This window comes from Podospora pseudoanserina, chromosome 4, assembly GCF_035222485.1.
Source record: "Podospora pseudoanserina strain CBS 124.78 chromosome 4, whole genome shotgun sequence".
Lineage (NCBI taxonomy): Eukaryota > Fungi > Ascomycota > Sordariomycetes > Sordariales > Podosporaceae > Podospora > Podospora pseudoanserina.
Window position 1 is genome coordinate 3,442,592 of NC_085923.1, and position 21,725 is coordinate 3,464,316.

The window sequence follows — 21,725 nt, forward strand, 5'->3', positions numbered from 1 at the left end:
GGGAAGGTGACGCCGAGGACGAGAAATAAGTTGATAGGTAAGTATAGCGAGACTCCGGTCAACGGTATATGCAATATACTGAAAACACGATATTAATATGGGCGCATGAAGATATATCACGCAAGCAGCAGCGTTGCTGCCCAAAAGTTGGCTCGCTTGCCAGCACAATATGTACTCTTTCCTCACTGCGCGCCGTCCACCAGCCCCCTTCTTTCTCTGGTGGACCGGTCCTGCCTGTCGCATTCTCTACGAAATCCCCCCATCTTTACGTGTCAATCATCCATTCCCCGACTCTTTCCTCTTCCCAAAATCCCATGTCCGCCGCCCTCCCCCTTCCCCGCGCAACCCCGCAACCCCGCCGAACAAAAGCGGAGCACGGAAGGCGGAACTTGCGGGGAGCCGCACTGCCGGACCCCACTAGGCGCTCCGCTTTCCACAGTCATCACCGCAATCCCGCCACCGCCTGAAAAAGCCACGATCATCGCTGTTATCTTTTCAACGCCTTTACTCTGTTTCTTTTTCGTCTGATGAAACGACCATGACCACGTATACTATGTCAAACTGTGGATAATATGCACATAACCAAGAGAGCAAACGATGGGAGTCGACGCAGTGAAACTGTGATCCGAACACGTAAATAATCCGAGCCGTAAAAATCCCAACCCGTAAAAATTGCGAACTCGAACTTTTCGGGAACGTTTGTGGATGTCTGCATGGGTTATCGCTGGCTGATTCAACTCCTTCGGTAAGTACATATCGCGGAGGCGGATGTCTCTCCCGTTGCGAGGGGTTGACCCCGCTCGGCTGGTTGGCAAGGATGAAGGGCGGCCGTGAGATCGGGCTGGGATTTGTGACGATGGTCGGGGAGCATGAGACTGGATTTTCTTTGGGTCGGCTCCGGGAATGTTGGGATCGGGATGTGGGAAGGTGAAGTTTGTATCGAGGGAAAGCCGAGCCGATCAGGGTTGGCCGGTGGTCGGGCCGGCCGTCGAACTCGGTGTGGTGGCTGGCGGGCCGCTGGTGCTGGCGGTGCGGCGTGGAAGAGGAAGAATCCTCACGCTCGGAAACTGGAACCGAAGATGGAAGAGGAAGCAAGAATCGTACGATGAAGGATTGGGATATGTGTGGTGGGTGGTTGCGGCCCGGACAGGCGTGAGTGTGGCGTAGACGGTCTCGAGTCACGCTCATCGAGTTTGAGAGAGAGACGTTCTACAAAGACAATTTTGAAGTATAAAGTTACCTCAGTGAATAGATGAAAGTAGAAGAATTGTTTTTGAGGATTTGTTGAACAAGAGATGTTTCTATTTGCTGAAGGAAAGTGCGGTACCTGACTTCCCTTAGGTACCTGACCCATCACGGCAACTAGAGGAAGTGCTACCCTAGAGCCCCTGAAGAATTTCCGTTCACCTTTTTATCTAACTCATTACTTGCTGGGGTAAAATGATATCCTTAAAAGTACCGCTAACAAGAAACGTGCTTGCTTATTTATCTCCTATGTCACGGTAAATACCTAGGTCGGTTTCTTGTTTGTGATTTCATGTTTGTATATCTTACATTCAAGTTCTTTCCTTTGTGCCATCGTACCTAACTGTTATCGATATCTTGAACTGTTTCTAAGAATCAGATGGGAGTTCCTGATAACTCTTGGTCACGAACCAGCCATGCCTTATGCACTCAAGCAGCCTGCCGCTGCCGCTATAATCGGGCCACTAAACTTTGGTTCTTAGACTCCTGTACACAGACGCCAAACAGTTTTGAGTTCTTTGTCAAGCCAAGAATGAGGAGTAAGGTTTCATCAGAGTTCCTAGGCCTCTATTTCTAGCATCCGAAGGATCGAGTTTCAATGAAACAGGTCCGGAAATGCACAGAAGCTCGGAAGCAACGCCTCGGGCTTTGCCAAGAAGCCATTCCCAGAACAAGTATCCCGAGGCTCTCCGCCCAGGGACTAGACAAAGCCGTGGATGAGACATACAGCTTTTTGAACAATGTGCTCCGGGCCCTTAGCCGAGACTGGTCCCAAGAGAAGCGCCAAGGGCGCCACACTTCTGACGGGTGTCACTGGACGGTAGGTGCAGATCCAAGTATTTCATGATGTATGGGTGAGGAGGCGCTTTGTCTTATATGTATGGGGAATGGAAATCCTGCCGAACATGGTGATAGACCTGACTCACAACGACTTGACCCCGTGAGGCGGAAGCTCAGCTTTTCCATCATTCACAGTCTCAGATGTCTGCACCATCGTCCATCGTCTAGGGCGCTTGCCTACATGCTGTAAGGGTAAAAAGGGCGTAGAGATAGTTACATGAACCGATCTAGCCGACCACAACTCTTGGGAGCCTCCCGCCACACTCTATATCATTGTTCCATGACCGATGTTACCTCATTGCTGAACATGACATCACAGTGGTCGACATTTGAGGAGAATTCCCCGTCGGTTGGACCCGTAGTGTCCGTTTGCGCTTGGAGCGTCCTCAGGGGTACTAGAATAGGCGCGTGCAGCAAACATGAAGCGATTACGTAGGGTAGTACGAGGTGGCTCCGAAGGATTGCCAAGTCAACGACGTGCGTTGATCTATCGATAAATCAAGTCGGTGTAAAGATTGTGGTCAGTTCATGATGGTGAAGTTTGGTACAGGCACAAGGGTAACCGCGGAACCTCGAAGTTGCCTGCCACGGCAATAATGTTTGGGCATCAAGACGTCGCCTGATGCTTTTCTTGGCGGCTAAGATGCCGTGTCTACACGCAGCAAAGCCCGGATGCCAGACCGGATATGATGCTCCATTGGGTATTGGCACACGTGGGAGGAGACAGTTTTCTCAATGGTCTTGATCTGGAAAAGGGTAGTAGCCAAATCTCAAGCTGTGAAGGGCGTCTACAGCCGCGAGAAGCGTCGAAAAGGCCTGCCCACCGACCGGATAGGTAATGTAGGTACCCTTGGCCAGCTTTTCTGTGGAAGCCCAACATATCACGATTTCTCATAAAACCGGTCTGTCTTGCTTGTCAAGTCGATCAGAAGCCCGGTCTGGGTTCAAGACGTCTCGGCAATGTGGGAAGGCAGCCTGTCACTGGCGGCACAGGTCACACCATGTCTGAGTCAATTTCTGGATGGTAGGCAATCTTTCTGACCACTGGCAGCTAGCTAGCTAACGAGCCAAATGCAAGCCATCGCGCGGCGGCCCGGCTCACTCCCGAAACCCTAGAAAGGCCTAAGGATCAGGGCCCGCATGGTGATAGCAGGCGCAGGGTTGGATCGCTTGTTGACGGTCTTGGCAGTCAAGTCTGCGATGCTGTATGGTGGGATGATGACGAACGGGAGGGGAAGAGAAGAGGGGCCCAGAGGGGTCTGGACGGTGTGTGGAAGGGCGGGAGTTGTGACGGGAAGTGGTGGAGGTGCCAAAAATGCCAAAAATTTGCCAGCCCTGACCTGGACAGACCCAAGTACCGGCGGCCCAATCGACCAGAGAAGAGCTGTGATGCTGCAGCGCACTACCTACGTGCAGCGTGGCATCTCACCAGATGGGCAACCCGGACGCAACTCATTGGAGTCTACCATCTTCCACCCCCACCGGCCACCTCACGCTTTTCCTTTCTTTCTCATCGAGATGCAAGCTTTTCACACCGGTGTGGGACTGATGTGACTCTCTCGACGCACCTGGTCATTTATTACCGCAACAGGTCAAGAAACATCGTCAACCATCTTCAAGTTTTGGTGTGAGGATATGTCTTATCTCACACACTGCCGATGGCACAGACCTCATCCAGGCACGCAAGATGGCTTTGTCTAACCATGCCATGGCCCTGACTGGAGCTTGGCTGCTAGTCCTCAGTCTTGCCCACACACCCACAAAGCCCAACCCTCCAATGACAGACCCGGAGCTCCTTGAGCCCAACCAACAGAGATCTCACGATGGCTCTTGACTGACCCTGGGCTCCATGACTCGGCTGTCTCAACTTCTGGCAATTTTGGAAAACCCATTCTTCTCTCGGGCCAAAGGCAGAGGAGAAAGTCAGAAGCAATGACTTGCCTGATCTTTCAGATGTCTATAAAAATGCACACAGAGCCCATCTCGACAAGTGCACATTTTGCTGTTCTTGTGTAACAAACACCAAACACTTGTTCCCACCACACGATCACCTACCACCTGCTTTCTCACGTCAGATCCCAAATCTCAAGCCAAACATTCACCAGCTACCAACAACTCCTTGGCTCATCATGTTGCCCCTCCAGTTCTCGCCTATTCTCTCTGACCAAGACTTTATGTTTGGTCCTGGCCCCCTCAGCTCCCAAGGGGAAGGCATCAGAACTCTACCGGTAAGTCTGGCAACGAAGGAACAACCAACATCTAAAACTAACGCGACATCAGATTCCAGGAGTTCTTTGTCCAACATGCGCCGCCAACGGCAGCGAGGTCTGGGTCATCCCGGGGCGGCAGTGCGGCTACTGCCGCACCCCTGCCCCTGATGAAGATTCCTGCGATGGTGACCACGACCATTGATTAGCTCTCGAAACCTACGACAATATCGATACCCTTATTTCAACATGGCGAAGAGGAGTTGGCGGTTCTTTATGCGTTTCCAGTTGGGGGTTTTGCACACTCGTTGGCCTCGTCACGTTTTCACCTATTTCAATGACCATCGAATTTTCTCGCTCACTTTGGTTTATGTTCGACTCGGATGCTCTTTACTGCAGGGCAGCGTGGGGCTTTGTGAGGTGTCATACTCGACCGCCGTCTTCACCTTCCTTGTAGGCGAGCATCTCCTCGGTGGTACCCCAATAGACTGCAAAGTGCGGTTTTGTCTTGAGCACGAGTGATGCCAACCGCCGTTCCTGTTTCTGTAGCTCGGAGCTGCCGGTTGGTCCGGAACAGGGCCCCGCAGACATGCATGCCACCGCATCTCTGCGGCACTGGCATGTCATCAATATCACGGGCTTCGTCCAAGTATTCCAAGTGCAGGGGGACTCGCTGCGGTGCTGCTGCTATTATTACCTAACCCTTCGGTGAACTACCTGTATGCTGTGAGACCACCATATTATTCCTCTCACTTGTGAGCCGAATCCGACCAACACCACACCTTCGCAGACCTAGCCTTCGGCATTCTACCCGATAGGTACTCATACTTGATAGACAAATCACAAGTTTCCTATAACGATGTATCACAAAACCAACAGCTTTTCATCTTGGCAAAACGCTACAATACGTCAGAATGAGGGCACTTGGCCCAACAACACCATGAAACCGGGCTGAACGCCATGAGCTCCGATTTGATGTACCAAACAATCGAACGTTTACTCTGGCTTCTCTCTCTCCGGTCTCTGTCACAAGTAGCGGTCAGCATACCAGATTGCTTACCTCATGACGACTGGGATGACACTGCAACAAATCGACGGCCGCATTGTCCCCTGCATCGTAGCATTGGTGCTGCCGGCCGCGAGAACGTGGCGGGGATGATCGGAAGTTGAGCTCCGGCGCCGAGCCGCTCTTGATGCAGGGCTCATGTACCATGACCTCTGGGACAGATCGGGCTGTCTGGCTTTTACCTATACCACCAAAGTCCACACAAGCTAGGTTCCTTTCTGGAAACTCTTTCGACTTCCGCGAGATCTTTATACCGTCCCACCTAAGCACTTGACCACCCATCTCCTTCAAACACTCTCGCATACCACATATTGGCTTACTACCTCAGGGTAAAATACCTAGGTACAGTGTTGTTGTTTGCTGGAAACCTACTCACCAGCCCACAACTGCCCGCATGCTGCAAGTCAGCAGCATGCTTCCAAGCACGCGAGATTTCACCAGTTGAATGTGAGCCGGATACAGCAACAAACGAATCTGAATTCTGACAAGAAGAATAAAGTAAGTATCACGATGTCTCCAACCTGCCGTTCAAATGTCCCCCAAAACGCCCGAATATGCCTGTGGAGATCAAGCCTGATATGACAGCCCCAATGAAAAGCATTAGCCAAGTTTGTCTACCACAACCGTAAGATCAACATGCAAAGCCAACCCCTTCTCAGTTCGGTGTGACCACAACCACCTCAACCCCCTTCTTCCCCCCCTCCTCAACCACTGCCGTCTCCCCGCTCAGCCCCGAAGACAACGAATTCCTCTCCGACCTCTCCCCATCACCAGCCAAACACCCCTCCACCATAGACCCAAACACCGGTCCCCAGCCCCACTCCCCATCCAACCTCTCCAGCCGTTCCCTCACCCCCTCGCCTATCCCCCTCCCCCCCTCCCTCAAACCCGCCTGCCTAAGCAACGCCCCAACAACAGCTACATGCCCCCTCCTCCCATGCCCGTTCTCCAAGTGTTTCACCACCTTCCCCAGCACATCCCCCACCACCTCCACCTTCTCCTCCTCCTTCATATACCCCATCAGCAACTCCATCAAGCCAACATCATACCCGTACTCGGCCGCCCAATGAAGCGGCGTCTTGCCTTGCCGATCCCTCGCCAGCGGATTAGCGCCATACTCGAGCAACACAGTCGCGCAGGCGGTGTCAGTGTGGGCAGCCCAGTGTAGCGGGCTGACTGACGGACCGTTCTTGCCCGTCGACAAAGGGTTGGGATTTGCGTTGCCGTAGCCCAGCAGAAATGACAGGGCAGTTGGGTTGGAGCACAATGTGGCGATGTGGAGAGCTGTCTGTCTGGTTGTTTTCCCGGTGGATGTCCCCCCTAGGGGTGATGGGATGGGTAGGTCAGCGGCTGCTCCCTTGTCGAGGAGGAGCTTGAGGATGGCCTCGGTTTGCTCAGGTGATAGGGAGTTGAGAGAGCAAGCTACGCTTAGCGGGGTGGAGGGATCTGACGGCCCGGTGGAGGGGAGGTTAGGGTTGGCGCCGCTTTCGAGGAGGAACTTGACAAAGGCTAGGTGGGCTTTTGGCCGGGTCTTTGCTAATGGGGAGCGGAGGGCGCAGATCAGGGGGGTGAAGCCGAGGTGGTTGGGGCTGTTGATGGGGATTTTGTGGCCGTGGAGGTAGGCGAACACCCTGGGAGCGTCGAGCTCGGAGCAGCCGTTGCAGAGGTCGGCGAGGTGTTGGACGGAGATGATGTTGGGATGGTGGGCCTGTTTCCCACCGAGGTTGGATGGAGTAAGAGAGGAGAGGAGGCGGGTGAGAAGAATGGATGACCGGGAACGCTTGTGGGATGGCTTCTTGGCCTTGGTTGAGACCGTGGAGATGGATACCTCTGCTTCAAGCTTGAGACGAGCCCGATACGTGGTCGAGAGTGTGGTGATAGTGTTGGCGAGGGCCTCATCCTGGCGCTCGCGCTCAACCTCGTCTTGGGCGCAACGGCAACGGGGGGTGTGCACCCATATTGATGGGGTCGCAAGTTTGTTGCTCCGACTTGGTTTGATGATCTCACGACAGTTATATTGACGTGGAACTCTGGTCTTTGGTTGCCATCCCATTCTCACAAATGGTTCTGGGATGGGCTTGGAGGTGTGGTAGTGAAGCCCCGTGGGGGACTGGGTCCTTGGTGAAGACCAAGGGGACTCGTCCCATGGCTGCTGTTGTTGCCTGACGGTGAGTGCTGATGGTTCTGGCATGGTTCTGTTCTGGTCCCTTATCTGGCCTGTCCTTTCCGAACAGACACTGCCCTGGAAGAGGAGGGCAATCTCTCAGGTATATACCCCTCGATCAGCATCGTGCATCCCTTCCTTCTTGCCGGAGTATTAAATTCCGCCATTGTTCGACATGTCCAAAGCCACACGGTACCCGCCAATAATTAGACTTGGCGCACAGCTACCAAAGCGCTGGGACACGTCGTTCGGCGGTTGGGTTTTGGGCACCGATCACGCTCGCCGAGCCACTAACATGGCTCAGCCCTACCCTGTTGTAGCACTCTCTCAGGCCCCAGCTGAGAGGCAGCCAGCCCTCCACTCCCCAAAAGAGGAAATGGCTGCGAAGCCTGGCCGCCACATGTCGCTTTTGCACACCTGAGAACTTTTGAGAAGACAATAATCGCCCTTCTATTCCAGTGACAACTCATCTTACACCAAACTCAGCCTGAGCCAGCCCTTCTCTGAATGGCAATGTTGAACTGGCCGCAGTTGATGATTTTCCTCAGGGTTCCCTTCATGCCTGCTAGCGCCCTGGGTAAGGGTTAAACTAACCACTTCCCACCCCCTCCATTTCCTCCCGTCTCTCTGCCTCCCGCCCATGCCCAGCAACACAAGGAAAAAGAAAACTTTATCTTGATCGTTACCGCACAGTCCCGTAGTCCCTTGCCTCTCTCTGTCTCAACAGACACGCAAACTCTTTTCTTCTCCCTGCCAGCCCCGCGAGGCCATACCGCCCTTCTCCGAAACCCTTTGCGTGACGGAAATTGTAGTCGGGGTGACGCGGGACATCCGATGACGCACGCACTCCCGCAACAGCAACAGTGATCAAAGTCAGCTGAGCTGAGAGCAAGTCGGACGAAAAAAGAGATGCTGTGGTAATGTCTCGGACCGGGCCGTCAGTGATCAACGACTTTTTCTTCTGCTTTTCGGTGAAACATTACCCAACGTTTACCGCACACCGACGGCACCGACGGCACGCACCACACCGCTGCCGGCAAAAAGTCACTGTACACCAAAAGTGATACAAAAGTGTACTCTCCCGCCGGGAATTGAACCCGGGTCTCGAGCGTTGTTAGTAATGACAAGCTCACATACTGACCACTATACTACGGAAGATTTGCAGGTGTGGACACCTGTCGTAGGCTGTGGATTGGTTGGAAGCAACAGGGGGAAAACTCCTCATATGGGTGGCTTGAATGGGAAACGCAGTGGAGTTTATGCTATCCTCGCTGTTTCCTTGTCAACGGCCTCTTGGCCCAGCAAGTGGAGTCCTCACCGTCGAAAAGGAGAATGTCAACACCCGCCCCTGAATCACCCGCCGCATGGGGAAAACAGCATATGACGAACTGACGCTCCTCAATGACGACGCGCCCCATCACAAACACCTCTACAAACATCCACCGAGACAAGCCTCCAGCTGTTAACCCGAACACCCGAACCCAAAACCCGCAGGCTCAACTCCCACCCAACTCCCTCACCCTCCCAAATCCCTCCAGTATCCCCCTCGCCGACTCCTCATAAGCAAACTCAATCCCCCCCTCCCTCACCTCCTCCTCAGTCGCCCACCTCCAATCCCTATGCTCCCTCTCCTCCAGCCTCACCACCGGCAGCCCCTCTTCCCCCCCGACGATCCTCACCAGAAACACCACCTTCCTCCACCACAACCCCGTCTTTGGCTCCTCCCACTCCGTGAAACCACCCTCCACAGTCCCCAGGATGTCCTTTTCGGGATCAACATCAAGCCCGGTCTCTTCTTTTACCTCCCTCGCCGCAGCTGACAGGATCGACGCGTCAAAGTCTTCTACCCCGCCTCCGGGCGTCTCCCATTTGAGGGGGAAGCCATCTTTCAGCGCGCGCTGGATGATGAGTGTACGGGCGACGTTTGTGGGAGAGGTGTGGATGATGACTGCCGAGACGACGAGGCCGCCGGTGATGGAGGGGTGTTTGGGAAGGTAGGTTGAAAGGGGCTGGTGGTATTCTTCCATGGCGTTGCAGGTGTTGGCGGGTTGGGTTTCGAGCTATAAATTGCTAGCTGGGTTGACTTCATGTGGCGCTGATGGGTGCTTGACTTCTACGGCGAAATCTCGTATTATTTGTCCCCTCCTTTTGAGGCTCTTTGAGACCAAACCGATGAAAATGCCGCGTCATCAAAAGTGACGAAAGGTTGTACGTAGTGGGGTTAGGCAGACATCGTGGGGATGGGTTAACTGACAAGCCACCTTCATCGCTGCCTGGAGATGCCAAATAAGCGCGGAGGAATACAGCAACCCAACACGACGCAAGCTGGCTCAAAATTGGAACAATAGTGATATTGACAAGCTCTGTGAGTAAATCTTCAGTCTTTAGATCTTTGCATCATTCGTCGTGAAACAGCATCCACAAATGAACAGCCAGTCTCGAAACTCCTTCCCCTCCACAAACTACCCGTCCAAGGTTCACCTTACTTGTAAGTGACGGGCATGCCGCCGGGAAGCTCCGAAAGCCCTAAGAAAAGACACGTCAGTACCCATGCTATTAACCCCTAGCAAGGTTAAACTTACAGCCCTCGGTCTCTTCCGCAATCGTCTGCTGCTTCAAGCAAGCAACGGCTTGCTCGGCACTCTGAGTCTTGAGCTGACTGCACCTATCGCCGCTGCACCTGGCATCAAGCGCACGTTGCAAGGAATCGCCCTTCCAGCCAAAGACGTAGTCGCCGTGCTGGCCATAACCGGTACTGGAGTATTGATTAGCTGGATGTGTGACACAGGAGACAAGAAAGGGGATGCCTACCCGTCACCCATCGAGTACACAAGAGGTTGCCCCTTCTCAGGCCAGATGCTCTTATCGTTGAATGGTCTGGTATCCCACATAACCTCGTACATCAACTGCGGTAAGCGGACAGGATGGCTAGCGGGGCATGGTCCGGTCGACTCGAAGGAACCCGTCTGGGGATAAGAGACATGGGACTTGTGGTCCGGGCTGTCAACATTCTTGCCATCCCAGCAGCTATTTCCGCCTGTTAGCAAAGCTGCTCCCATAAAGAGATGTAACTAAGACCATCACTCACGTGGGGAATGTGATGGTAGTCCTGATACCGCCAGGGCAAATCTTGTTGGGGAAGGAGGCGGTGTCTTCGCCCGTGCAGGGCGCGCCACCGAAGGGGTTCTGCTCAATGTTGTGTTCGCAGCGGTGGCAGATCTGCTTTTGCATGCCGCGCTGGTTGCGGAGGCTGGGGTCCCCGACAAGCATGCGGAAGCCCTGGCATGAACATTAGCACCAATCCACATATCCAGCAACCAAGTAAAACACCTACTGGCTTGAAGGCTGTGACCTTCGTCTTGCCATCGTACGGTGGGATGTAGTAGACTGTCACGCCACCCTTGCCCCTGAGCCCCAGGTTGACCATCTGTGGCACACGCTTGAAGCTACCGTTCTTGGCCTTGAAGTATACGTTGGCCGTCCAGTAGTTGGAAAAGTCCTCCGAGAAGGAGCAGGTCGTGCATGTTGACTGCGTGGAGGGATCGTACTCTCCTGGAGGCATGCTGGCGTTGAACGAGTTACCTCCCACGATCTGGTGCAGATGAGGAGACTGCAACGCGCCAGGATTGACGAGAGGATCGAGACGCTCAATGACCAGTTGACTGCACTGGAAGCGCATCATGGCGGCCTGGCCGGAGACATGGCGCACCCAAAGGGCAGCCGCCGTAGCGAGAAGGGAGGACTTCATCCTTGTTCGAGATGGCGGTACTCGTCTCTGGCTGGAAAGAAAAGGCAGAACTTTGCAGACGCAAACCGAAGAGGGGTGTTATGTGCCAAGTTGGCCGCGGCTAGCTGTTGACTTATATCTCATTTCACACACTCCCATCCATTCACATACCGTTGCCGAACTCCGTGAGAGATAGACTGAAGTACCGCCCCGGACCAAACTGCCGTATATTGGAGCCAATCTTGACTGGATAAATCCCGTGTGGGTAAACTGCCTTTGTTGTCAATCTGCCGCGTCTCGCCGACTTTGCTGGCCGTGCCGCACCTATTGGAGAAGCAGGATGAGGAGCAATATAAACCCAAATGAACATTTGCGCGGACCCCACTTTCGACTTCATCTTTTTGACAGGACTATATCCAGCCGATTGGTGCCTGTCAATGATCATTCACTCTTTTCAGACAGCTTGGTGGCATTGCCACATGGACCTGAGTCCCTGTCTGGTATTTCCAACCCCTGGAGGCGAATTCACAGGACCTGGTACTCCCACTCTCGGCAAGCCTCCCGGATGCTGGTGGCGTCTGTTGGTTCACGGTAGTTGGCGTGTCATCGCACAAGCAAAGAGCTTATCTCAACCTCAAGTTACAGCAGATGAGACCGATTTGCTATTAATAAGTCGAGCATGGATATCTCGGCAGTCTTGTCATCTCGTGTAAATGCTGCCTCGTTCTGGGCGGGTTCGGATCGTGGGTTCGCTTCTGCATCTTGTATGCAGTTGTGTCTGAGAGGGGAAAGATCATCGGGTTTTCAAAGTCTGCGCTATCGCCGGGCTTGCGGCGTCATACTAGCTTTCTGGGATGTCCCTATAAGTGGCCGAGGTATCATCCTCGCCGAGCAAGGCAGAATGGGCTCTTGATCTGCAGCGAGTCTGTTAATAAACGCTCATCGGCGAGTTCTTCTGATGCCTAGCTGGTGAGCTTACCTCTTGAGTTTCCTTTCCGCAATCCACAAAGCAATACACAGGACAATGACCAATAACCAAAAGACGATCGAGAGCTGCCAGGCATATGCATCTACGCCATTGCTGTTAGCACTGGGCTTGAGGTACCTAAGTCGGGGATCAACCATACAATACGGCGCCTGCGAAGCCGGCCAGATGAGAACCTGGGACCATGACAGCACAGCATAAACACCGGCAATCGAATACCCAATAATCAGTGTGCGAGCTTCGGAGTCCTGAGGAAGCCTGTTTGCTAGTCAGCACGTGACCCAGTCTCTTCCCAATTAGACAACACCAACAGCTCAGACAGCCAGGACATGACCAACGGTGCAGTTCCTAGACTTAGATAGGTCATCAGGTAACTAGCATAGGCTGATGATAATGGTGTTGTATCCGGATGTGAGGTCCACACACTCATAATCGTGCAAGGGATTAGTCCGATGATAGCTTGGGCGACGACAAGAGTCCATCTTGTTTGAAAGACATCGGACAGGATTGCCCATATCCAGACTGATTAAAGTCAGCATGACGACGACAGCCCCGCACACATGAATCGAGAGACTCACCGCACACAATGTTGATAGCTCCTCCGGCGATGGGAATTGCATTTACCTCCTCTGTGGTCCATGTCGGTGTCCCGTCAGGGTTTTTCAAGCTCTTGAGAAACAGGTTGAAGTAGTTGTATCCGTACGGAGCCAAGACAGTGGCGATGTAAAGGGCAGGAATGAAGTAGGAAATCCACATAGAGAAGGTCCGTTTGGCACTGTCCCAGGTGATGCGCTTGGTGTCAGACCGGCCATGCCGATCGAGGCGCACAGTGGCCATGGCAGCATGGTCAGCGCTGAGCCAGAATGCTCCGGGGTTTGGCAACTTTGGGTAGTCAGGGATCATGAAGAAGCCGGCGAGACCAATGGCCAAAGTCATGATGCCGTTGATAATAAAGAGCCAGCTGTTGTTGGTTAGTAGGCGACATCTGTGAGAAAAGAGTCAGACATACCGCCATCCCCGAAGGCCCCAGGTCCCCTCTAGTGTCTCAAGAATTGCTACCTGGAGGGCTCCAGACATCATCGATCCAAGGGCTTGGCATGAGTGGTAGAACCCCATGCGTTTTGCAAGCTCCATCGGTGTGTACCAGTACACTGCAGACGTGTTAGTAAAGCGCCCCGTGGGGTAAGACTGAGTGCTCACGCACTGAAGAGGGTCATCATCCCCGGCCACGCACTGCTCTCAAAGAGACCAAGCAAGACTCTCAGTGCATAAACTTGACGGGCATTTTGAGTGAAGGCGATGAAGGCGGTGACAAAGCCCCAGCCAATTTCCAGTCCCGGCAACCAGTAACTTGGACGTACGTAGGTAATGATGACTTGGGATGGGATAAGCATGAGGCAATATGAGATGCTGAAGAAGGTGGTGAAGCTGTGGGCGGCCAGGACATTAGTTTTCCATCTTCCTGAACCGGAGATGGTGGAGCATGACGTACTAGTTGAGTTCATCACCATACAGCTCGAGATCTTCCTTCATGCCGGAGACATATGCCGAGCTGATGTTTGTTTGGTCAAGATATCTGTGTGATTGTCAACTTGAATCCTTGCATTGGTCATATTTCGGTTACCCCATTGCTCACTTTATTACTTGACGAAAATCCAGTCAGAACGATGCGGTATAGCTCTCATGGCATGGTACTCACCCTGAGATATGCACCCAAATGTCATCAAAAAGATATCCAGCCGCCGAACCAAGTCTTGCTCCAGTGGGGAGCTCTTGACGCTGGTCGTCGGTGGCGGCCAAAAAGCGACCCTCTGTGTAGCTTTTCCCAGCCATGACAGTTGCCCATTGCCGCCGACAGTCTCGCTGCTCTCGTTCAAGGAGACAGTGTCGTTGTGGTCACTGTCGTGGTCGGGGTCTTGGCGCGCATCGCGAGCTGATAAGGCGCGATAGCGCGCGGCTGATGATGACATGTTCGGCAATCCTAAACAATAAGAGATACTCACTGAACAAGTATCATCTCGTACGCGAAGTGAAATCACAGCTTTACTCCTTCCAACACAGAGTTAGTTGTTGAAACGACAAATTCGCGTTGTTTGATGGAATGAATGTCTTGAACTTATCGCTAGTCAGATGACAGATGATAGCGCCCCACCACCGCCAACTGCGAGCGGCTATCCGCGGCTGGCAGCGCACGTCAAAAGGCCCTGAACGAATCACTAAACGATTTACCATCGGCACGACTAGGTAGATAATCCCCCCGTCTCACCCCCTCAAATCCCCCACCAACCTCTCCAGCACCGTATCAGTAAAAATCCACAAACTCGTACTCAAATGCACCCCCCAACTCGCCCCCGTATACCACGTCCCCCTCCTCCCCTGCAGCCCATTCAACCGTTGGATGAACCCGCCCTCCAGCTTCTCCTTCGTGACATACGCACTCACCAACCCATGCGGCTCAAACATGTGGAACGTCAACCCCTGCGCAGGACTCGTCTGGTTCACCACCCCGCCCTCCACCAGCTTGTCAAACGAGTCTTCAATCACCTTCTTGGCCTGGGCAGCAGTGAACGTCTGGTCGCCCACAGCAATGAGCCGGAAGTAGGACGAGTCGGCGTAGTTCTCGAAGCGGGTGTTGTAGGGGTAATCGGGAATCGCCTCGGGCCAGTTGGCTGGCTGGGCCGAGGCGGGAACATTGACGAGGGATTTGTTGAGGGGTAAAGAAGGGTGAGAGACAACTCCGACGTAGCTGGCGCTGTAGTTAAACTCGCCGAGCGTGGACCTTTCCTCACGGTCGAGGTCAAGAGGCGAGGTGTTTGCCTCGCTGGGGATGGCTGTGTAGAGCAGTCTTTTGGCGACGATCCTCGTCTTGACACCAGTGGCAGAGTTTCTCACGATCAGAGTCACGCCCTTGCGGGAGGAGCGCTCCTCGGTGGATATCACCGTGGTGGATGTCAAGGCGTCAGCGCCGAGGGAGGTGAGGATACGGTCGTAGAGGTCTTGGTTCTTGCGGGAGACCGGTACGATGCTGGTTTCGATGCCCAATAGGACCCGGACGAGGTTGACGTTGAAGGAGCGCATGAACCAGACCGTCAAGTGACCCATCATGTCATGGATACCAAAGCCGGTCGTGGCGTGGAACATGGGTACAGCAGCCGTCAGGTTGTATTTGGCAACAAAGTCGCGGAACGGCAGCAGCAGATCGGCTGGGATGTCTTGTGGCAGGGGGAATGTCCACCATCCAGGCTCCAATACTGGGAGGAAGGACTCGGCGACTTCGAGATACCTCTGCAGCGCAGCGGTTCTATCAGATGCAGACGGCGGGCTGTAATTGGTCAACTTCTCGCCGTTGGTGAAGTCAATAGACACTGTCTCGGCGGTCGATCGAACATTGGGCTGCATTTCAACTCCGAATCTTTCAAAGAAAGCTCGCGCTCCACCAATCTCGATCCAGTTTTGGACTCCGCAATCAAAGCCACGCCCTGTTACAGGATCAATGAATGTGTTGACATGTCCTCCCTAAGGTATGGCAAACTTCTCGTCAGTGCCGTCAGTGAGTCGAGGACGATGAAACTTACAAGATTGGAGTTCTTCTCAATAACAACCACACTGACGTTGTAATCTTCCCTCAGCCTAACAGCTGAGTAAGAGCCTGAAGCACCACCCCCGATGATAGCAACATCTTTGTAGATGGTCCGGATACGATCATTGCCCTTGCCCTTGCCTTTGCCTTTCCCATCGGCCAAAGTGAGCACGAAACCACTCAAGGCCACAGTAGCAAGAACCGTGCTCCGCATTTTGACGACGAGATGACAGGAAACAATAAAAAGTCCCAGTCCCTGTCGGAGATTCATCAAGTACCTATTTATCCTGCAGAAACATAGGAATCCCCGCAACGGGAGAATCCCACCACCCGACCACGTAACTCTCCAATGCAAGGGCCATCTTACTTTTCTCGGGCACCTGTCGTGTAACCATAAAGTAGAGTGAGCTACTGCACCTGCTGGACAGCTCTGTCAAATTTGCTGACCAACATGCGATGAGTTTGTTGGTTCTGCCTTGGTGTAAGGTACCAAGCGTGCGAATGAGGGTCGGCAATCCAGTGCTCTAATGTAAGCCAAGGCGGTAACGAGGCAGACGTGGCGTGCAATAATGCAGTGCAAGCAGATTGTTGTTTTGACTCGAAGCTAAAGAGACGGCTTTTCCACAACCATCGACAATGAGAGTGGAAAAAGGTTGATCGATTAGATTGTAGGGAAAACAATATCTCAACTACGCTAATCAGTACGTCTGCAACCTCAATTGGCAATCCCCTCATCAAACTCAAGAGAAACAAGGAAGGACAACCGTGGACCAAGAATCCTGGTCACTGATTATGTCCTTTATAGCCCTTGCAAGACTCGCCGTAACCGTCGCATCTTCCCAGTTTCCCTTCACATCATGGATTGTAGCCATCTCTCATGAGTCCTCTGGCCAACACTCTTAAGCCAGCCTGCTGTTTTTACGGCAGACAAAGCGGCCAAAGTGAGGTACTCCTCGCGGTCCGTCATCAGCTTTTCCAAAGCCTCCTCCCAAGGTCCAATATCTTGATCTGGAATGATGTAGTCCCCATTCTCATCTCGCTGATGACCGGTGACAGGGTTGATGGGAATGATGGGAGGGACGTTGACCTTGGCCTCAGGGAGCCCGCCAGAATTGGAAGCAATGACAGGGATACCACGAAGCTGCGCCTCCGTAACAATAAGCCCCCAGGCTTCGTGCCAGATGGATGGGGCGAGAAGAATCTTGATGCGGTCCCAAATGTCGTCGGTGTTCGGGGTAGTCGCCTCGATGCTGTCATCCATGGGTTAGTGTCATGCACTCCACCGCACAGTAGCTACAGAAAAAAACACACCGGATATTGGGATAAGCCTTTATTCTCTCAATGTGTCGAGGTTTGGACCCCCAGCTAGTCCATGTGACAAACTTCATGTGTGGGAACTTGGCAGCCAGGCCAAGCACAATATCCAAGCCTTTGATGGGGGCCGGGTTGACCATACCAATCTCCTCCTTGTCGACATTGTTTCGAATAGCCGGCATCCGACCAGTGTCAACATCGAGAAAAGTCCAAGGTGTGTGCGCCAGAAACTTGGTCTGAAGCCTGCCATGCTCCCATGCGTAACGTTGAATGGCCTTGGACACGGACCAGACCCCGTCCAACTTGCGCAGCATCTCATTTTCCACCTTGGCGGAGATACAGTGGCCCTCTACACCTGCACAGTAGGGACCAAAAGGAACTTGTTCCGCCGAGTGCACAATACACACCCGTTTGAACGTCTCCCGAAGAGCATGACCAGCTGTGAGCTTCATGGTGAGGGAATCGTTGAAAAGAACGTGGGTAGGTCTGAAGTCGGTTATAGCTCTGGAGTATACTCCAGTAAGGCCCTTGATGCGGCTGCTGAGATCATCGTTCTACAGTTGAGCACAAATGGCAGTTAGCTTCAGGGTAGCAACAAGAGACAGTGAGAGGAGCCCTACTTCCAAATATGCCCGTGATTCCACCTAGAACTCGCCGGCTGGATAGGCAGCTTTGAACTCATGACGCGCAATGGTGGTGTTGAGTATCCCCCACTCGTCGGTAAATTCGTTGATATGGAGCTTGTGCTCCTGGTTCTTGCCATCGGTGACAATGACAGGTTCCAAGCCTATCACGCCAGGATAGACTCCCTTGGCCTTGGCTCTCCTAGCATATTTATCGAGCTCCTCGGGGAAGGCATAGCAGACCTGGGCAGTGGCATGGCCCAGCCTGCTCAGGTTGCGTAGGAGACAGACATTCGCCTTGTAGCCGCCCGAAGAAGGAGTCAGGCCATGGGCCGTCTGGACAAGCAGCAAGCGCATTCTTGGACCGCCCCCGGGGGTATATCCTTCAAGTTGAAGCTGAGGGTAATGCATTTGGGCTGATGGGTGTTGTTGAGAATGCGTGGTATAGAAGGTATAAGACGAAACTGCCGCAAACCGATGAGGTCGAAGACAGGGTTGTCGATCGAGAGAAGAGTCGATATCCAATGCTGAAATAGGTCAAAGACGGTCTTTTATATAGGAAAAGAGAAGAGGCCGGCTACATGACGTTCTGGTCACCGGTTGAGCGAGTTATTTTCCAAGAACTCGAATCCAGATGCTGGTGACCAGAAGGGAGCAAGACAGGGCTGCACGAGATCGTCGTCCAATGTCCTCGTTTGTCCGCTTACGTGGAGTTTGATTTCGTGACACTTTTGGTAAAGTGAATAACGATAACTAGTGCCAAGAAAAGCGCGCAAAAGGAAATTGAAGGACGAGACCGTGATGCCGTCGTCAAAGCCGTCGGGGATTTGGTTGGGTGGTGGGTTGTATTTGGGTCAGGTGGGCAAGAAACTGATGGGGTCTGCAAACAGACAGCTTGACCCTCTGCCTTCCCCCTGTGCAAGAGGAAGGAACGAATGATGACCTCTCCGGGGACTCGGTCAGTGGAAACCGGAAACCATATAGTTCCTGCTCCGATTTGCGAGCCGCCAGATAAGCCGTACCTTCCTCTGATTCAAGGTAGATCACGAGCCCATGTGAAACATGCGAGTATTTTATTTAAACACCACATAATATAGAGATACCCTTTACTACGCCCAGTGGTGTTTCATTTGAACCTGGGTTTCTCTCAAGGACGCAACAGACCCCATCGTAGATTTGGTAGAGTGCCACCTGCCATCCACTATGCAAACAAACTGGGCACGACATAATTCATCTCAAATACCTATTATCGTCCATGCTTTTCAATGGCATTTTGGCTCATCGGCCTTCATGAGGGCAGTTGAAACTGACAACCACTGCCGCAACAACACCGAGGAAACATTCGCACCCGAAACTATTGGAGGGCCTGGCAGGTTCAGGGGCATGAACCTCTCGTATTAATGACGAACACCACCCTCGGACCCTCCCGCCGTCAATAGCCAGTGCACACCAACACCCATGACGTTGATTCTGTGGCTTGTGACCCTTCTCTGTGTGTTTTGTCCAACACGGACACATCTGTGCACCCACCCATCCCCGGATCATGATGACATACCGGCCTCTGCAAACAAAACCACTGCCCTTTCCGCTCTTCCGCTCTCAACCTCTCATTTCCTTGCAACCTTACCTTACATTTTTGGTTTTTGACAACTTTCCCCATGTCCTATACAGCATCAGCCAAGCAAATCGGCGACAAAGTAAACATGTCCTACGCCGGAAACTCCAAGGTTGGGTTCCCTAACATCTATGAGGACTCCAACCAGAAGAACATCAAGAAATCCGAGATTGACGAGATGACGAGGCACTCGGGGGAGAATGTCAAGGGTTTCATGCCAAGTATTCCCAACATTTCCGTCTTCCCCGCCATGCATACTGACATATATGCTCCAGAGGATCAACCTGGCGAGGTGAACAGGTTGTACGAGGAGAAGGTATGACACGATCCATTGTTGCCCAGCCAGAGTTATACTGACAATGTCTCCTCCACAGTTCAAGAGAGAGCGGGCCGACGCCCTGAAGAATGACCCAACCCTAGCGGTACCTTGACTTGCCCCTTATCACTCGACGCGGATTGGACTGACAACAGTTGCCAGGCGACCCTCAACAACAACAAGCCTTCGAAAGGTGCGATAATTGACAAGGAGATTGAGGAGGAAGAGCGGGCGATGCTTGAGAAGAAGAAGGGCAAGGGCATGACAGGGGAGAGCCATTACTAGCAAGCATCCCGACTCCAATCTAGAATAGCCATCTATCTAGTCGCCATCCAGCTCCCACAATTCATCCATGCTCTCTGACAGCTTCTCGGGGTTATCGTAGTCAAAGAACCAATCATGCACGATGGGCTCCCAGTCGAGGATCTCACTTCTTGGTGAGTCCTGTAAAATAGCCTCGAGTCGACGGTGGGGTAGCCGGTGGCCATCTCTGCAAATGGCCGCGGAATCTCTGTGACGGTTGACGGGGAATTCCTTGTGCGTGGTGTAATTATCATCAAATGACCACTGATCGATCGTCTGGGCCACCTGTATACTTTCTTTGGTAATTCTGATGTGGCCACTTCCTCCTGCTGCTGCCCAAGTTCTTGATCCTCCTTTTCTTCGAACTCGCACAACTCATCAGGTCGGTAACCCCGTTCCACCGCCCCCTGATAACCCTTGTCCTCCATCCATTCCTTGATTTTCTTCACTGGACCAACAGGAGGTAGCAGAAAGGCGTCCAGTAGATCATAATCGGACCAACTCTGCTTTTCAGCTGTGATCCCTGGTGGGTTGGTGGTAAGAAGTGCGTGCATCCAACTCGCACACATTGACACCGAGTCTGGCCCAAACCAGCCACCCCCGACAACATTCCCATCGTCATCAAAATGCCTATGCCAATTTCCGTCACAAAGAGAATACTCCCAATCGTGTTCCCACCTGACGTGCTCGAGTTCGTTGTAGACGTTGACAAATGTGCCGCCTCGGTAGGCACGATAGTCCCAACTTCCACCCGCGAACCCGTTCTTCAACACGACCGTTCTGTCCTCCCTCGACGACGCAACCACCCATTGTTCCACCTTGAGAATAATCTTCTCCCTCCACCCCTGGATGGCAATTCCATGCTGCCTCCAGGAAGGATGTAAATACCTCCCATAATTATCCCGCGGAAAGAACAACACCGGCTGAATCTCCACAACCTTCTCCTCTGCAGTTCTCAGTCGTCTCAACGCCAAAACACCACCCAGATTCCTCCCCGCTCGACCCTGCCCTGGTGAACTGCCCCTTCAACCCAGCCGCCACCCCCTCCCAGAACCCTTCAGAAGAAGAAAACTTCCCAACCTGACGGAGACAACCCTCCAGCAAAATACTGGTGCTCCATCCGCCCGAGATACCTGCCCCCCCTCCTCAACGTCTTCACCACGGCCACGCCGGGAAAAGTGAAACAGCTTTTCCGCGTCGGGGACTATCTCCTCGCAGGGCATGGCTTCAAAGTCGTCGGTGGCTGTGATGCCCAGCTGGTAGGCCTTTTTGGCGAGGTGAATAGTGGGAAAGAGGGTTATTCCGGGCGGGGCTTGGGGCCGCTTGATTCGGGCTGTTGACCGCAGTCGGACCTGTTTCTCGTTTGGGGTTGGGGGTGGGCGGTTCAAGGCACCGCTCAAAGTAGAGGCCGGGGAGGAACTGTCCGACGGGGAGTACGGTGTACATTGCTCGTGTTGGCTGTGGTTGATGATGATGACGGGGGATGAAGGTTTGGTTCGATGAGGTCAGGGGCAGGTCAAGTATGTGTTAGATGGTCACAACAGGTCTCTCACGTGGAGAAGTGGCAATGAGTCCAGTGAATTGGGTGGGTTGGACATCGCAAGGCGAGCACTGGAACAGGCAGATAGCGGACCAAACCTTATTCTCCTTCGACCGGTGATTCGGGCAAAATAAAGAGAACAGGTGAAGCCTGCAGTAACTGTGCCTTGTACAAAGCTCGCCTCAGACAAACCACATCCT

The 21,725-nt window shown here is 53.1% G+C and overlaps 9 protein-coding genes and 1 non-coding gene across 10 annotated transcripts; 3 read left to right on the forward strand and 7 right to left on the reverse strand.

Annotated features, from left to right (window-relative positions):
* The first annotated feature begins 3,197 nt into the window (after window positions 1-3,197).
* Window positions 3,198-5,098, forward strand: QC764_405460 (uncharacterized protein). Its single transcript, XM_062946839.1, has 2 exons — window positions 3,198-4,313; window positions 4,366-5,098. Exons 1-2 carry the CDS (start codon window positions 4,215-4,217, stop codon window positions 4,495-4,497), a joined length of 231 nt encoding a protein of 76 aa, XP_062800894.1. The 5' UTR covers window positions 3,198-4,214; the 3' UTR covers window positions 4,498-5,098.
* Window positions 5,099-6,013: 915 nt separating this feature from the next.
* Window positions 6,014-7,549, reverse strand: QC764_405450 (uncharacterized protein; the record flags this gene model as incomplete). The annotated part of the gene is made up of 1 exon (XM_062946838.1): window positions 6,014-7,549. One exon carries the CDS (start codon window positions 7,547-7,549, stop codon window positions 6,014-6,016), a length of 1,536 nt encoding a protein of 511 aa, XP_062800895.1.
* A 1,049-nt stretch (window positions 7,550-8,598) lies between these two features.
* Window positions 8,599-8,680, forward strand: QC764_0070700. Its single transcript has one exon. It is a non-coding gene; the product is annotated as a tRNA-Asp (tRNA).
* Window positions 8,681-9,018: 338 nt separating this feature from the next.
* QC764_405440 (uncharacterized protein) lies at window positions 9,019-9,549 on the reverse strand (the record flags this gene model as incomplete). The annotated part of the gene is made up of 1 exon (XM_062946837.1): window positions 9,019-9,549. One exon carries the CDS (start codon window positions 9,547-9,549, stop codon window positions 9,019-9,021), a length of 531 nt encoding a protein of 176 aa, XP_062800896.1.
* A 455-nt stretch (window positions 9,550-10,004) lies between these two features.
* Window positions 10,005-11,270, reverse strand: QC764_0070720 (uncharacterized protein; the record flags this gene model as incomplete). Its single annotated transcript, XM_062940639.1, has 5 exons — window positions 10,005-10,048; window positions 10,105-10,277; window positions 10,334-10,549; window positions 10,611-10,801; window positions 10,857-11,270. The coding sequence occupies 5 exons, from the start codon at window positions 11,268-11,270 to the stop codon at window positions 10,005-10,007; spliced, it is 1,038 nt and encodes a 345-aa protein (XP_062800897.1).
* Window positions 11,271-12,090: 820 nt separating this feature from the next.
* On the reverse strand, window positions 12,091-14,204 carry QC764_405420 (uncharacterized protein; the record flags this gene model as incomplete). The annotated part of the gene is made up of 9 exons (XM_062946836.1): window positions 12,091-12,163; window positions 12,229-12,319; window positions 12,377-12,492; window positions 12,546-12,756; window positions 12,813-13,195; window positions 13,244-13,385; window positions 13,439-13,662; window positions 13,727-13,817; window positions 13,934-14,204. The coding sequence occupies 9 exons, from the start codon at window positions 14,202-14,204 to the stop codon at window positions 12,091-12,093; spliced, it is 1,602 nt and encodes a 533-aa protein (XP_062800898.1).
* Window positions 14,205-14,496: 292 nt separating this feature from the next.
* On the reverse strand, window positions 14,497-16,141 carry QC764_405410 (uncharacterized protein; the record flags this gene model as incomplete). The annotated part of the gene is made up of 2 exons (XM_062946835.1): window positions 15,810-16,141; window positions 14,497-15,750 (listed from the first exon to the last, which is right to left on the reverse strand). Exons 1-2 carry the CDS (start codon window positions 16,083-16,085, stop codon window positions 14,497-14,499), a joined length of 1,530 nt encoding a protein of 509 aa, XP_062800899.1. The 5' UTR covers window positions 16,086-16,141.
* A 316-nt stretch (window positions 16,142-16,457) lies between these two features.
* On the reverse strand, window positions 16,458-17,580 carry QC764_0070750 (uncharacterized protein; the record flags this gene model as incomplete). Its single annotated transcript, XM_062940640.1, has 2 exons — window positions 16,458-17,064; window positions 17,126-17,580. The coding sequence occupies 2 exons, from the start codon at window positions 17,578-17,580 to the stop codon at window positions 16,665-16,667; spliced, it is 855 nt and encodes a 284-aa protein (XP_062800900.1). The 3' UTR covers window positions 16,458-16,664.
* Window positions 17,581-17,772: 192 nt separating this feature from the next.
* Window positions 17,773-18,108, reverse strand: QC764_0070760 (uncharacterized protein; the record flags this gene model as incomplete). Its single annotated transcript, XM_062940641.1, has 1 exon — window positions 17,773-18,108. One exon carries the CDS (start codon window positions 18,106-18,108, stop codon window positions 17,773-17,775), a length of 336 nt encoding a protein of 111 aa, XP_062800901.1.
* An 842-nt stretch (window positions 18,109-18,950) lies between these two features.
* On the forward strand, window positions 18,951-19,967 carry QC764_405390 (uncharacterized protein; the record flags this gene model as incomplete). Its single annotated transcript, XM_062946834.1, has 4 exons — window positions 18,951-19,587; window positions 19,642-19,682; window positions 19,741-19,788; window positions 19,845-19,967. The coding sequence occupies exons 1-4, from the start codon at window positions 19,410-19,412 to the stop codon at window positions 19,965-19,967; spliced, it is 390 nt and encodes a 129-aa protein (XP_062800902.1). The 5' UTR covers window positions 18,951-19,409.
* Window positions 19,968-21,725: the final 1,758 nt, after the last annotated feature.